The sequence below is a fragment of the Vicugna pacos genome, chromosome 7 (assembly GCF_048564905.1).
Source record: "Vicugna pacos chromosome 7, VicPac4, whole genome shotgun sequence".
NCBI lineage: Eukaryota > Metazoa > Chordata > Mammalia > Artiodactyla > Camelidae > Vicugna > Vicugna pacos.
The window spans coordinates 11,150,296-11,166,318 of record NC_132993.1 but is presented as its reverse complement, the minus strand read 5'-3'; the positions used below and the strand labels follow the sequence as shown (position 1 = coordinate 11,166,318).

General features: G+C 45.3%; 1 protein-coding gene across 2 annotated transcripts in view; it reads left to right on the top strand.

The window, feature by feature from the left end:
• Positions 1 to 16,023, top strand: part of MGAM (maltase-glucoamylase) — a 79,220-nt gene that overhangs the window by 60,653 nt on the left and 2,544 nt on the right. For both annotated transcript variants that reach the window (XM_072964312.1, XM_072964313.1), the window contains exons 35-47: positions 4,079 to 4,213; positions 4,676 to 4,763; positions 5,601 to 5,739; positions 6,698 to 6,831; positions 6,948 to 6,982; positions 7,078 to 7,194; positions 8,307 to 8,455; positions 9,069 to 9,153; positions 10,088 to 10,144; positions 12,613 to 12,737; positions 13,858 to 13,946; positions 15,141 to 15,190; positions 15,762 to 15,932. In XM_072964312.1, the coding sequence (XP_072820413.1) occupies positions 4,079 to 4,213; positions 4,676 to 4,763; positions 5,601 to 5,739; positions 6,698 to 6,831; positions 6,948 to 6,982; positions 7,078 to 7,194; positions 8,307 to 8,455; positions 9,069 to 9,153; positions 10,088 to 10,144; positions 12,613 to 12,737; positions 13,858 to 13,946; positions 15,141 to 15,190; positions 15,762 to 15,932 (1,374 nt within the window). The remainder of the gene's footprint in view (positions 1 to 4,078; positions 4,214 to 4,675; positions 4,764 to 5,600; positions 5,740 to 6,697; positions 6,832 to 6,947; positions 6,983 to 7,077; positions 7,195 to 8,306; positions 8,456 to 9,068; positions 9,154 to 10,087; positions 10,145 to 12,612; positions 12,738 to 13,857; positions 13,947 to 15,140; positions 15,191 to 15,761; positions 15,933 to 16,023) is intronic.

Sequence of the window (16,023 nt, the reverse complement as noted above, 5' to 3'; positions counted from 1 at the left end):
GGGGAAGTCAGAGTTGCCGAAGGTGCAGCCATACTTAGGATGCTGGACATCCCTGTCTCATGGGCATGGGCGAGGAGGGGGAATTCACTTAGGGAACATGCCCTGTTTGTCTGTCTGTGTGCCAGTCACTTTACATGTAATATTTTACCCCATTTGGGAGGTAGGCATTTATTATCCTTTGCATAACTAAGACTCAGAGGGCTTAAATTACTTATGTCCAATGTTTTAGGTGACAGAGTGGTGATTGCAAATCCAGGGCTGTCAGATTCCACACATCCATGAAATTTCCACTGGATGGTACCTCTGAGAAACACTGTCTTTTAACTGAATTAGTATATTTACTGTTTTTATTGTTGGTTTTGCAGTTGTTGTCTTGAGTATCCCTTTTACACAGAGTCTCCCACCCGTGTCTGTAGTGATTGGGTAATTTTCTCTGTACATCTCTTTGTCACGAACAGGCTCCTCCATCTTGACTCTTTTAAATTGCTCCTGTCCTTCTTGGGTTTCTCATCTTTGCTTTTACCTTCCAATTTCCAGCCGTATGTTAAACGTTGCTCTCTGCTGGAGACAGATTCTTACTTGTAATAGATCTCAGATAAGACTCCAAGGGAGAGGACCTAGCTTCCTGTTCTCCCTGTTGCTCCTCACCAAAGGTCCCTTGAAGTTTGGTGGTCCAGGCAGCCCACATGGACACAGGAATCTGCAAAAAAAGTTCAGGGCCCTGGCTCCTTGACTTTTATTTATTTATTTTCATATTTTCCCCAAGTGTAACTTGGGGAAATAATAATTGACAAATAAAATTGTGTATCTTTAAAGTATACAATGTGATAATTTGATATACATATGTATCACGAAATAATGACCAGAATGAGGTTAATTAATGCATCCACAGGCTCACATAGTTACCATTTGTGTATGTATATGGTAAGAATGCTTATAATCTATTGTCTTAGCAGTATCTTTAAGTACACATACAGTATTACATGCTGTACATTAGATCCCAGAAACTTGTTCATCTTACAAACGTAGGCTTGCAACCTTTGACCAGCACCTCCCCATTTCCCCATCATATGGTAACCACCCTTCTACTGTCTGTTTCTATGAGTTCAACTGTTTTTTGTTTGTTTGTTTAGATTCCACGTATGAGTGAGATTATACCGTATTTGGCTTATTTCACTTAAGTTTATCCACGTTGTTGCAAATGGCAGAATTTCCTTAATTCTCATGGCTGATTAATATTCTATTGTATGTATACACACCCATGTTCTTTATTCATTCAACTGTGGACAGACACTTAGGTTGTTTCCACATTTTGGCTATTGTGAGTAAGACTGCAATGAACATGGGTGTGCAGGTATCTCTTCAGGGTATTAATTTTGTTTCCTTCAGGATATATATCCAGAAGTGGGATTTCTGGATCATATGGTAGCTCTATTTTTAGTTTTTTGAGGAAACTCCATCCTGTTTTCCATAATGGCTGCACCAATTTGCATTCCCACCAGCAGTGCACAAGGGTTTCCTTTTCTCCATGTCCTTACCAACACCTGTTGTCTCTTGTCTTTTTCATAAAAGCTGTCCTCACAAGTGTGAGATGACATCTCGCTGTGATTTTGACTTGCCTTTCCTTGATGACTAGTGGCGCTGAATACCTTTTCATGAACCTGTTGGCCATTTGTATGTCTTCTTTGGTAATATGTCTATTGAAGACCTTTTCCATTTTTAAAACACTTCATTGTTTTGCTATTGAGTTGTATAAGTTTCTTATGTATTTTGGATATTAACTCCCATCAGGTATTTGATTTGCAAATATTTTCTCCCATTTCACCGGTTGCCTTTGCATTTTGTTGATTTGTTTCTTTTACTGTGGAGAAGCTTTTCAGCTTGATGTAGTCCCATTTGTGTATTTTTGCTTTTGTTGCTTGTGCTTCTGGTAGCAAATTCAAAAGACTCATCACCAAGACCAATGTCAAGGAGCTTTTTTCCTGTATTTTCTTCTAGGAGTTTTATGGTTTTAGGTCTTACATGTAAGCCTTTAATTCATTTCGAGTTATTTTTGTGAGCAGTGTAAGATAGGAGTCCAGTTTCATTCTTCTGCATGTGGATTCCAGGTTTTCTAACACGGCTTACAGAATACTGTCCTTCCCCGCTTGTGTTTTTGGCACCCTTGTCAAAGATTCATTGACTGTATACGTGTAGGCTTATCTCTGGGCTTTCTGTTCTGTTCCATTGGTCTATGTGTCTGTTTTTATGCCAGAACCATGACTTTTAAATCATTATGCTGGGGAAGGACCACTTCAGCAATCAAGAGGTTGGCTCCTACTGTATGAGCCCCACAGTACATCAGCCACTAGAGGCAATACTGCCACCTTGAGGGCATCTGGATTCCGTGGGGCAGTTTTAATCATCACAAGGAGCACTGCGTGACATCTAGTGGGCAGTGACCAGGGATGCACGTCGTTCTGATTGCAGGGAATTTTCCACCAAGCATTCTCCTGCCCCAAATGCCTGTTGTGCCTCTGATGAGAAATAGGAAGTTCTCTAGGGGGTCGCAGTGTCTACTAGGTAGCACATAAGACATTCTCAGTAGAGAGGATAATTATAACTAGTTATGTTTATAAGGCTCAGTTAATGAGGTTGGTGGGCATGAGGCTACTGATGCCCAGGCCTGGGTGAGGGGAGTGTAACACCAACCAACCAGCCAACCAGCCAAGAACAGGAAGCCTGTGAAAAGCAGATTTCTGGATCTGAAGCTCAGAGGTTTAATGCATTAGGTCTGGGGTGGAGTCTAGGAATTGCATTTTGGTAACACACAATGGATTGTGGCAAGTAATCCTGGGGCCAGACATGTAGGTGGGCACGTCACGAGTTGAGGACCAGGGAAAGTGAGGGCAGAAGCAATAAGACAAGAATAGAATACCGACAGGAGCGAGGCAGAGCCAGTACCTTGGAGGACAGCGGAACACTTTTTATTTCATGGATGCGAGTCAGAGCACCTTGTAGTGAGGTTAATAAACCAGCATTGATCAAGTTTCCCACTTGGAGCTCCTTTGGGATTCAGTTATCACTCCAACGTGGTTGTGTTGACCCTGGTTATTCTAGTCCTCCATTTCCCTCCTCTACGCCATGTTTCTGACCTTGCCTGAGCCGGAGCTCTCTGTTTCTGGTGAAAGGTTCTGTTTTGCTGGTTCCATGTTTCTACCTACGTTTTCCAACAAAAAGGCATCCTTGGCATGCCCCCCGTTCCCGAGATGCTCAGTGATGTGGTTTACTACCCTCTAAATTCTCTGTGAGCTGGATCCCTGTGCACTGATCCATTTCTGTTTTTGCTTTGTGTCCCTTTTGGCTTTTTATCTAGACATACGGGTTCCCACTTGCCTCTTGTGTATTGTGTCTGGAACTGGGGATTCCCTCGACCAAGCCCTCTTTCTGTTGTTCCCTCCTCGCACCCTTGTCACTGGCATTATTTAGCCTTTTAACTCTTAAAATGCACTGATGGACATAGAGGAACCTGTTTACTGAGACGTACAAAGGACCATAAAGTCCCATAACAGGCGACATAGGCTGTGTAGAAATTGATGACTATGTGCTGTTGCTAAGTGACGTGAATTCACGATTATGCTCTGCGCATTTATCTTAGGTTCTAAGCTAAGCCCTGTGGGGGAATACAAAGGTCCTTTCCAACCTGTTGACATTGCATCTGGTGCCTGCCCTTCTCAGGCTGCAGTCTCCCTGGCTGGTGCTTTGTCTCTGAGGGGTGCTTAGAAATTGCCGGGCAGAGGTTGAGGAGTGGTGGGTATCTAACAGGTGAAAAAGTGGATTCAGTGTGTTGATGGCTACCATTCACGTTGCTATAAAAAGGAAAACAGTCCATGGACGTTTTCCAAGTGACAATTTGTGCTCGTTTCTTTTCTTTACCCTCATTGTATTTTGCGTAAGTCAAGAACATTACTTACGCTCCATTTGAATTGACTATCACCACGTAGTACAAGGCTTTGCATGAGATTAAGCTTTCAGGAGATGCCTCTCTTCTGCCTAACATATTTGTTTGGGACAAATAAATTATATTTAATTTTTCCAGCTCTACCGAGCTTATGTGGCCTTCCCAGACTTTTTCCGTAATTCAACTATCACGTGGTGGAAGAGGGAGTTGAGAGAACTCTACACCAATCCACGGAATCCAGAGACGAGCTTGAAGTTTGATGGCATGTGGATTGTAAGTATGTGTGTTGGTGTCGGTGTACACGTGGATGGGTGTGCTTCTGTCCTTGGGTGTCTACGCATTTGTATCACTGACCTTTAATCAGAAGGGATTAGAATCATCCAGGAAGGACTTTGGACGTGTCAGACTGCATTTCCTCCAATCAGGAGTGGAACGGTCAGACCCTCCCCAGACCTTGTACCTTGTCTCAAGTTCTTACTGTAAAATTCCAAGGTGATTTCCAGAAAGTCTTTGGAACTGAGCCTGCCTCACACCCCGAGTGAGAATTTTTTCAAATCCTCTAGCCAGTCATTCAGAAGGGCTTTATTGATCTTTTCAGTCCGTTCTCAGCTGGACTTGATGAATCTCCCTGGGCTGGTGTCTGTGGGATTACTGGATGGTGACCAATTTATCTATGAGTTGATGGGACAGTAATAGTTTTACACAGTGAGGTCTATCTGTGTCTGGCATTTCTAGGACATGAATGAGCCGGCCAGCTTTGTGAACGGGGCGGTTCCCCCAGGCTGCAAGAACGCCACTCTGAACCACCCGCCCTACATGCCGCGTAAGGACCCTGGGCCTCCTCCACTGACAGTGCCATGGCTACAAGGCGTGGGCCCCGCCGGAGCCCAGCAGCCGGGGGTTTGTCCTGATGCTCAGGGACATCCTTACTGATGCTCTGGTATTTTGTGGGGGACAGAGACAAACACCAGTCAAGAACTTTCCCCAATTGGGTGTATACAAGTTTCTGGCCCCTTTGGGTGAATTTCTTGAATTCTTTTCAGAAAACACTTAACATTGGTGATGTCTCCAAAGAATTCTGCAGCTAAGTTTTTAACTTCTTCAGGCTCGTGTTAATTCCTCGCCAGGAATTTGCTGTGCCAACAAGTGGGTGGAAAGTAACGGCCTCCCCTTGCATGGAGTCAGTGGACTTTGGTGCTATACTTGTGTTCACATCTTGGCTCCAGAAATTATCGTCTCTTTGAGTTGTGTAACCTTCAGCAGATAATTTGGTGTTTCCAACTTGGTTTTTTTTTTTTTTTTAACTGTAAAAGGAGAATATGATACCATTTTCACAGAATGAGGATAAGCATTACATAGAATAATGTACATGTTAAAAGCCTAGGTTGGAGCCTGTCACGTGGTTAGTGTTTGGCAACTGTGTGTTCTTCCTCCTGCTTTCTCCTGGGTACCCTCTGGGGCACTTGATGTTGAAAAGACCTGCGGGTGCCTTGGGAGCTCAGAGACGAGCCTGTTTCCATGCCCCGGGGAAGGAGAGGTCAACTTGATCTCATGCAGGGGCCAAGTCAGCCTTAAGATCCAGAGTCTAATCTTTTGAAGAGAGATCAGAGATACACAGGGTGGGAAGGGAGCTCCCACATCACTAGGTTTTTTTCTTCAGATCTGGAGTCCAGGGACAAGGGCCTGAGCAGCAAGACCCTGTGCATGGAGAGCCAGCAGATCCTGCCTGACGGCTCCCCGGTGCGGCACTACGACGTGCACAGCCTGTATGGCTGGGCCCAGACCAGACCCACGTACGAGTGAGTCGTCACCTCCCTTCTGTCCCGACAACCTCCAGGGACAGACAGTGGCTGATGAAGCTACCCTGCTCGGCCTTTCATCCCCTCTTCCAAGGGCTCAGATTTTAATTATAGCTTTATAGCAATTCTTATTTATTAAACACTCATGAGCGCGGAGCCAGACCCTGTGATCATAGCTAGGAGGACAGCTGTAAGTAAAGCACGGCCCTGCCCGTGAGAGACTAAGGGTCCTAGTGGAGGGTGGACTCATGGAGGCTCGGACAGTCATCATACAGGGCACGTGATGCTGTGATGACTTTACTTACGACAAGGAAACACAGTGGACTGGATAGCTCTTTCCTGTATTTCAAAAGTGACTCATCTCTACTGGGATTTTTTTTTTTTCCAGTCATTCTTGTTGAATGGCCAGCTGGTATTCTACTGAATTTGCACTGTCCCATTTTGTGTGCTCAGTCAATGATTAACAAGAATTATCCTAAAGAAAGCCTCATAAAGGAATTTACTTTCTCCTTGCCCAAATATGTAAAACTAAATGTTGAGTAAATAAATGGCAGGATTTAGTGATTACTTTTCTTTTTAGTAGAAGTGCTGGGGATTGAATCCAGGACCTCATGCACACTAAGCATGTGCTCTACCACTAAGCTATTACCCACTCCCTCTTTTCTTAATGGAAGTTATTACTTATCATTTTAGGTGACACAGTGAGGTTTTTACATTGTGAAGTTTTTCTTTAATGAAACATTGTAAGACACTGTGTAAAGACACAACTTTTGGTATCATCTCCATCATCTGGAGTCAGTCAGTGGGGACCTCATTACAGCTCAGAGTCCCATGTTCCCTTCTTGACACAGGAAACGTGTTGTCACCCGGCTAGGCTCAGGGGCTCTGGGAGGAGAAACTCTATGGCCTTTCCTCTCCTGCTCTGCCCTGCATCACCTCCTTGTTCCCTCCCAACCAGAGCTGTGCAGGAGGTGACGGGAGAGCGAGGCATCATCGTCACTCGCTCCACTTTCCCCTCTTCTGGCCGCTGGGGAGGACACTGGCTGGGAGACAACACGGCCGCGTGGGACCAGCTGAGGAAATCTATCATCGGTGTGTGGGCTGCTGGCGGGGGAAGGAGTGGGATCCTCGATAAAGGATTCTCCGAGGAGGGGAGGGGAGGCAGGTCACGAGTGCCTTGGCTGACACAGCTGTGGTTCTCCTTGCAGGCATGATGGAGTTCAGCCTCTTTGGCATACCCTATGTGAGTGCCCTTTTGATCACCCCTAATCACCAAGCAGACGATGGCATCTTTCAGAAGTCATCATCAGGCCCGTTGTGTTCTGTCTTTTGTTTCAGACAGGAGCAGATATTTGCGGGTTCTTTCAAGATGCTGAATATGAAATGTGTGCTCGCTGGATGCAGCTGGGGGCCTTCTACCCCTATTCGAGGAACCATAACACCATTGGGACCAGGGTAGGACATTGAGCTCAGAGCTCAAAAGTTTTGTGTCACCAGGAAAATTCTGAATGACAAGTAACGTAGTCTGTATTCCACAAGGACACCTTCAAAACCATTAAACCTTCATGTTCCTCCTTTTTAATTTGCTGTACTTGTATATTGCGAAATGACTACCACAGTGGGGTCAGTTAACACCTCCATCGCCTCACATCATTACCATTCCTTTTTTGTGTGTGAGAACATTTAATATCTACACTCTTAGCAACTTCCAAGTTTATAAACTACAGACACCATGCTATATATTAGATCACCAGAACATATTTAATTTATAACAAGAAGTTTTTACTCTTTGACAACTTCTGCCCACGTCCCTCCCCTCCCAGCCTCTGATAACCAACATTCTACTCTCTGTTCCTGTCATTTAAATTTTTTCACTATGTAAATGATATCACATAGTAACTGTCTTTCTCTGTCTGATGTGCTTCATTTAGCATATTGCCATCAAAATCATCCCTGTTGTTGCCGATGGCAGGATTCCCTTCTTTCTCGTGGCTGAATAATATTCCTTTTTTTTTTTTTTGGATATGACACCAAAAGCACAAACAACAAAAGCAAAATTAAGTAAGTGGGACTATATCACACTAAAAATGAAAAGACAGCCTGCAAAATGGGAGAAAATATTTATAAACCATATATCTGATTAAGAGTTAATAGCCAAAGGAATATAAGGCATTCATACAACTCAATAGCACAAAAACAAACAATCTGATTTAAACATGGGCAGAGAAACTGATAGACATTTTTCCAAAGAAGATATACAAATAGCCAACAGGAACATGAAAAAATCCTCACGTTTCCCACGCCCAGTGTTCTTCAGATTATTCTTTTGGTTTGGGCATTGTACCAGATACATCGCCCCCTCCCCAGAATGTCTTATGGGGAATTTTTTTCACCTGTTCTGGGAAAGCTTCTGTGTCTCCTTTCGGTCTACTAGAAATATTTTCCGAATCTCATCTGTAGTCATTGTTGCTTTGGCTACGTGTGATCTTCATTTGGAGTGAATGTGACCTCCTCGAGTCCCCCGGACCCCCTAAGGTGAGCCCTGAACGCTCTTATTTTCTCCTTAGAGGCAAGACCCTGTGTCCTGGAATGCTACCTTTGTGACTCTGTCCAGAAGCGTCCTGCGGACCAGATACACCCTGTTGCCTTATCTCTACACCCTGATGCACATGGCCCACGTGGAGGGCAGCACCGTCGTGCGGCCTCTTCTCCATGAGTGAGTGTCTAGCCGGGATCCCAGTGACTGAGGGGTAATTCCATTCTATGTGGGGGCAGTTGAAGAAAGTAATTCTTCCAAATTAGACTAAAGACATGCTTGCCTTTGCCAAAAGCTCTGTAGGTGTGGACCGTACGTTATGATTCCTTTTAGCATGCTGGCAGTCACACTTTAGCTCTTTGACAAAAAGCTACTGATTTTTTCTTTTTAATTTCAGAATGATATACAATACAGCCCAGAATAAGTTCTTCCTAGTTTGGGCATGTAAAGACCTACCTATCTTCTGTAATAGCTCAGGTCAAAAAAGAAGGCATTCCAGGGGGATATCTGAGGCACGAAGGCCACTCTTGCATTAAGATGTGCTGTGGTTAAGAAACATGGAGCTGCTTTTAGGTGAGAGTATGTCTGAATCCCACCGTTTCGTGGGTTTGAAGAACATGATGTGTAGAAAGTGAGTGTGGATCTGATTAAGGTAGACCTAGGGAGAGAGTAAAGGATGGCACAGCATGCAGCTGAACTTCCAACTTGAGTCTGAGCTTGAGCAGTTTCTTCTAGGTCTTGATCTGGGGTCCTGTTGGGGTCCCCACTGTGGTACCTTGCTTTACCTCTCCAGGTTTGTGGCAGACCGGGTGACCTGGGATGTAGACGGTCAGTTCCTGCTGGGCCCAGCCTTCCTGGTCAGCCCTGTACTGCAGCCTGTGAGTATGGCGGCCTCTGATGACTAGAGGGTCCCAGCTGTGAGGCAGGTGAATAGGCAAGGAGAAGAGGCCTGGTCTGAGGGGTCCTGAGATGTGGTTTCTTATCCTGCCTCTGTCTCTTGCTCTCCCTCTGAGCTGACAGCCGTCACTTAGGTATTCTGGTCCTCAACTCTCTCATCTTGATAATCAGCATAACAGATTCTGATTCATTGGATAATCAAGAAGGAAAAAAATCCTATGATATATTTACAGATACAATTATTTCTTCACTCCCTGAAATAGGCGTATGAATGAGTCGGGTGAGGGCAGTACTATAAGGAAAGCCTTTCCATCCTCTATCACCATTAAAACAAAACTTTGCAGAAGGATTGTCTGTAGCAATGTGTCTAATCTGGTTGCAGCTGACAAGCCCTTCCCTTCCTTCTGTAAGAGGTCCTCAGGCAGCCATTTCTTCACTTCCTTTCCCATGATTAGGAGTCTGATTAAAATACCAGGTGATTGGGTCCGCCCCCAGGTTATTGCACTAATCGTGATTTCTCAGGTATTGGCTCCATAAACCTACAAAAATGGTTTTCTGCCCCAGGCGCAACCTCATTTTGTCTTTTTAGAGAGGGAATGGGGTAAGTCTACAAACAAATGGTGATTTTTTCCTCCCCCAGAGTCCCAGATTCCAAAGGGTTTTACAGAAGCCACAATTTTTGGCTAGGCAGATCTTCCCAGTTGGAGAAGAGGGCAGGGAGGGAAGCCTTCCCCAACACTGCTGATGGGGTGAGGGCTGGTAGTGGGGAGAAGGGGAGAGAGAGAAAGAGGGGAAGGGAGGCAGGCAGTGGGTCCAAGACCATCACTATTGTTTCGATCTCTTTACTGTGCAAATTGGTTACTGGGCCCAGATTGCCTCGCCTACTCACCTGCCTTGGTTTCTGTTGGCTTTTAGGGAGCCGCAGACGTCACTGCGTACTTCCCCAGAGCCCGCTGGTACGATTACTACACGGTGAGTTTTCCTGATTTGTTTATATACAAGCTGGGGAAATGGTAGCACACGCAGGCTTTAGAATCTGACAGTCCTCAGGTCCCGCTCGCCCTGTGATCTTGGACGGGCCACTTCCAACCTCGGAGCCTCTGTGTTTTCACCTCCGAGTGTGGGAAGCCCGCTTTCCTCACAGAAGTGTTGTGAAATGCATCGAAGCGGCTCCTGCAGTGCCTGGCTTTTCCTGGATCTTCTTTGTGTGTTCGTTTTTAACCCTTCCTTGTACCACCACTCTTCACGGTGGCGTAAATGTCAGACACTGGAACACACTTGAAATTGTGCTGGAAATGATGGTTTTTGTTTATATCCCCCTTGTTAGGCTGCAAGTTCATAAATATTAGGGGCCTTTTGCTCTGGGTTTTTTGTTTTTATTAAATACGTTCTTTTATAGCATAGATATTCAAAGAAGAGTTGGTCAATGTAATTTCCTAAGGTAAGCAGGCTCCAGGCTGGGTGGAAAACGCACACCCAGGTGTAAGGCCCCGCCCTCGTGAGCCGGGGCAAGGCGAGTGCGCCGAGGAATACGAAGGGACCGCATCCTCCCTGTCATAGCACTATGTCGCCGGCTCGTCCCAGCCCCCGAGACTCAGCTGGGAAAACAGGCTCTTTCACAGACGCGTCAAGGCAGTGTTCTGTTGCAGGGTCCAGACAAGTCAGAGTTTGATTCTTGAGGAAGAAGCAAGGGTGGTGTTTCCTCTCCCTGTAACCAGGCTCTTCTGCTTTTCCTGAGGAGAGCGAAGGGGAGAACTGGAAATACAGCAAAAAGATAACAGTGCCTCTTAGTCGTAATCAGTGACTGTGCGGCTGATGAAAACTCCCTTGGACAGTCACGTTAGGTTGTCTTTCTCTTTTTTCCCTTTGTTTTGGAAAGGAGGGATTAGGGTTTATTTATTTACTTCCTTGTTTGTAGTGGAGGTGCTGGGGATCGAACCCCGGACCTCGTGCTTGCTGTGTGTGCTGAGCGTACTCCCCATAGGTTGTCTTTTCCTATTTCAGTCGTTCTGCTTTTACGTGTTATCTCATGATCAGGTCTTTGTGGATATCTTAACAGGAATTTGTTAGCTAGCTCAGTCAGAAACTATTTAAAGGAAGGTTAATCAGCTTGTGACTCATGAGGGGCTGGAAATGAACTCATGAGAAGGTATCATATCATGTTTAGCCATAATGTATAGGAGAATGAAAAAAAAAACATTGAGAGAAATAAAGAATTTGGTAGGAAGGCAACTTTAATGGTTTTATGTGTGTCAGGTTTCGCTTGAATGTAGGACAATCAGTGGAGGAAAAGTCCAGGATTCATAAGATGTTGGAGTGAAATATCATTAGAGAGCATATAATTCAGCTTCCTCATGACATCGGTAAGAAAAAGGTCCAGAGACATAGGGCTGGAATTTTTAGTAAGTCCTCTAAACTTTGTAGTCCTGAGGCAGGACCACGAAGCAGAGTTCCCTCCGGGAATGTGGTGTCAGTCACCGTCAGTGAAGGGTCAGTCCCTTCTACCACCTACCCCTAGTTTTGTACAAGTTGAGTCTGTATGAAATGAAAATCAAGGAACGAAAGTGAAGAAACGTTACAGTAGCTTTGCTCCTTACCTTTAAAGGAGTGATTCTCAAATGGGGGGGATTTGCCTACCAGCGGACGTCTGGCAATGTGTAGAGGCACGTCTGGTTGGCACAGTGCACAGTGTGGTGGGAGGTAGGGGAGATGCTGCTGGCATCTAGCGGATAGACACTGATCAACAGCCAAAAGGCACAGGGCAGTCCCTACAACAAAGAGTCTCCAGCCCGATATGTCCCTAGTGCTGAAGTCAGGAAGCCTTCTCCAGGTTGAGAACCCGTGGAAGGGCAGTTTCTTAGGAACTGAGGTTTGAGCTGGGGGTGAGAGACACTTCTCCCATCATGTGTGAGGTGGGATAAAGATGTGAAACATAAAGGAAGACAGAGTGAGTTAAAGAGAAGGACTTGTGAAGTAAGTCAGTTCACTTTAATAATTTCGGTCAAGTCAGAGTCCAAGGTGTTAATGAAGTTGGGGTGGGGACTGGGGCAGTGGAGGGAGATGGAGGCTGAGCAGAGGCAAAGCCAAAGAGAAGGTCTGGAAGTGCCTTTGTGGGGAGTGAATCAGGAGCCAACAAGAAAGAAAAAAGGATCACTCAACCTCCTTGAGTGGTGCTTCTTGATGCAGAAACAGGATGTGGAGTGAGGGTAGGGGGAGAGGCAGCTAGGATCCCATGTGGTATGTATGGTAGAGGCCCCAAAAGACAAGGGGTCCTGACATGATGTCATGGCAGCAACACAAGATGACACATAGTGTGGAGAAGTGTGGTAACAGGGTCCTGAACAGGCAGCAGGCTCAGAGGGCGGACAAGATGTCTCATCGATGCGTTGTTCAGGGAGATGTGTTCTCTCCATCATCTCTTACCTTCTTCCGACCCGCAGGGTGTGGACATTAAAGCCCGGGGAGAGTGGAAGTCCTTGCCAGCCCCTCTCGACCACATTAATCTTCACGTCCGTGGGGGCTACATCCTGCCCTGGCAAGAGCCTGCGCAGAACACCCACTTAAGGTGAATGATGGGCTCAGATTTCTCCTTACATGCCAGTTAGCTCGGATCCTGGTGAAGCCCACTGGTTTGCAAGCTACATCCCAAAGGTCTTTTGCTAAACATTTTTATTTGTCTGCTTGTTTGTGTTTTAGCCTTTTTCAGAGACTATGCTCTTGAAACAGTTATTAGTGACTATTTTAGATCGAAGTGGGGGAGGTAACAGGTCTGATGAGTGACACTTGAGATGAAGGTGAAACAGGAGCAACCATGATTCGTGCTGGTTTTAGAAGACTATCTGGATCCTAATCCACTCTTTGCTTGAAAAAAAAAAAAAAGCAAAACTTTTGCTGGAAAACTGTGTAAGCCAAACTGCAACTGATGCCTGAGGCAGAGGTTCCTTATATACAAGATTTAAAAATTCTAAACCTAAGTCTATATAATAAATAAATAACAGGTGACATCAGGTGAATGTTTGCTCTGTGCCTAGAACTGTGCTAATATGGAGAGGTCTATTTGCAGATTATCTAATTTTTCTTAACAAAAGGAAAAAAAATAAACCCTATGGTTAAGTACTGTTATCATCCCCACTTTGCAGATGAGCAAAGAGAGGCTTCGGGCGGCTAAGCGATTAACTCAGAGTCACACAGGTAGTAAGTAGTTGAGCAGGGACTAAAGTCCATGTCTGTCTGATGTCAAACTCAAATTCTTGGAGTCCTATTCATGTGATCACAAAGTCAGTTGGAAAGTGAAGAACCCAGGATATATGCAAACAAAACTCTCCGGACCTGTTTAAGAATTTGCTGATGAAAGATAAAAGATGAAAACACCTGGATTTTCCCCACAGTGGGGAAAGGAAGGAGGCCAGTGAGCTTGCGTGTGGTTTTTTGTAGAGCCCGTGGGGCTCCTGTAGGCTTGTAGAGCCTTAAAGGAAAAGTCCCCTTGATTGATTGACTCACTCATTCCTGATTCGAAGTCACGTGGCTCTCGAGACAGAAGGAGAACCGAATCACAAGTTTCTTGAATCCTAGTACCCAGGCTTTACTTTATACCAGGAAACACTTCCTTTCTGTTTCTGTGAAAACCTTTGGTTTGTGGCTGTGGCTTTGTCTTTAGCTAATGCCCCTCTTCTCCCTCACTGCAGCCGTCAGAAGTTCCTAGGCTTCAAGGTCGCCCTGGATGATCAGGGGACGGCCGAAGGTTGTCTCTTCTGGGATGATGGACAAAGCATTGGTGAGTAAGGGCTGCCTCGGATTCCTGCACGTCAATACCCCTGGCTGGGTTCCTAGATATCTTGTAGGGCTGCTATTTCCTTTTCTGTGTTAAGACAATTCTATATTTTTAAATATAGCCATTTATTACTTTAAAATGTATAATACATTTTGTACAGGATCCTTATGCCTCACGTATATGAAGCTGAACTCTGAGTCTCTCACCCTTATCCAGCTGTCCTAATCCAAAGGTTCTTTGTGGTCAACTGAGCTATAATAGGGGCAGTGCCTCGCTCAGCTGTGCTATTTACTTGGGGGAATGTTCCATCAGGAGTTAACAGGAATTAGTAAACTCCCAGGAGGATGTCTCAAGTACCCTTAGTCATTTCTAGACCAGTGATGTCCAATAGAACTTTCTGCAGTGATGGAAATGTTCTCCATCCGTGTTGTCCCGTCTGGTAGCAGTTAGGCCTCGGTGGCTATTGAGCACTTGAAATGTGACCAGTGCATGTGAGAAACTGGATTTTAAAGTTGATTTAATTTGTAATTTAAATTTAAATAGTTCCATTTGGCTCGTGGCTACCGTCTTGGACAGTACAGCTCTAGAGGACAGCCCTCTGGTTCAGTGGTAGCAACTTAGAAAGAGGCAGGCACACGGGGAAGAGTAAGAAAGCCACACAGGTCAGGCGCAGGGGGACGGCACCAGTGACAGGGCCCTGCTGCTCCACCTTTACTGGGTGTGCTGAACTTCCGATTCTCCCTGGGCTTATGGCATAAATTAAGGCTAAGGAACAAAGAAGTTCCTTCTTGGGAGACTGCATTTAAAAAATTTCCTAATACCTCTCAAGATAAGCTGACCAAGACACCCATCTTGGTGTTCGTGATGTGGGCGTGCGTGCACATGTGTGCTTTAATGTGTGCCTCTAGCAGAAGGAATGTGGACATTCTGAGACACTGGGGGCAGGAGACTATGAGAAGGAGGAGTGGATTAAGAGCAGTGTCAGAAAACTGCATCATAGAAGGTGACGCTGTTCTTCAGAGGCATCTGTATACGCCCATTTCAAACATTTGTATAAACTGACTCCTCTCACAACGTGGAACTCTGTGAAGAAGAGAAACAAAATAACAAAAATCATCCCTACTTCCTCAGCCGAGGAAGCAATGAGAACTCTAGAGCATAGCTCCGTCTCATGCTTGCTTTGTTGTCTGTTTGCAGATACCTATGAAAAAGGACTCTATTACCTGGCCAACTTTTCTGTCAGCCAGGTGAGTATGTGACTGATACTGTGAAGGGGGAATGGAGTTCTGGCTTCGTAGGATGCTGGAAGCCATAGGGCGTAAATTACCTGCTAGAATTCCTTCACTGTTCATCTTGCTGATTTGCATCCTTCCCCTCCTCTAGACTTCTGTTAGAGACATAATGTGCTCCCAGGAAGCTTTCTGTGATTAAATTCATTCGTATTTCATCAGTAACTTATTCCAGTTCACCAAAGCACACATGGAAAGACTATTTCTATGTTATCCAGCCCTCATTCTTAAGATGCCTTGGAACGGTCTGCACATTTTGTGACTTCTCCGCGTGTAGAATGTAAGGTTCCTGAGAGCTGAAGTTCTTTGCCTCCTTAGAGTCAGGGTGATCCTGGGGACCCTGTTGCTGCTTAAACAATGCACAGTTGGGTGGTAGTCGGCAACGGGGGATAGAATGCTGAAATCATGATGTCACTATCCAAGCATACGAGGTGGTGACTCTAAAGCCATCTTACTTCATGATCTAGATTTGGGCCTAAAATCACACAATTGTTTCCCCCCGGTGGTTTCTTTTATCTCCAACTGACAGAATACGATGCAGAGCCATGTAATTTTCAACAAATACATCAGCGATACAAACCCTTTGAAACTGGGCTACGTTGAAATCTGGGGAGTGGGCAGCAATTCCATTTCCAGTGTCAGCATTTCTGTGAGCGGCGTGGTTGTGACCCCCAGCTTCACCTACAACTCTACAACACAGGTTTGTGACCAGTGAGAAGTCCAAATGGCGTTTTCCAGCCCTGAGACCCTGGTGCAATCCCTTCCTGCTTTCCTTCCGAGTGACACGCTCT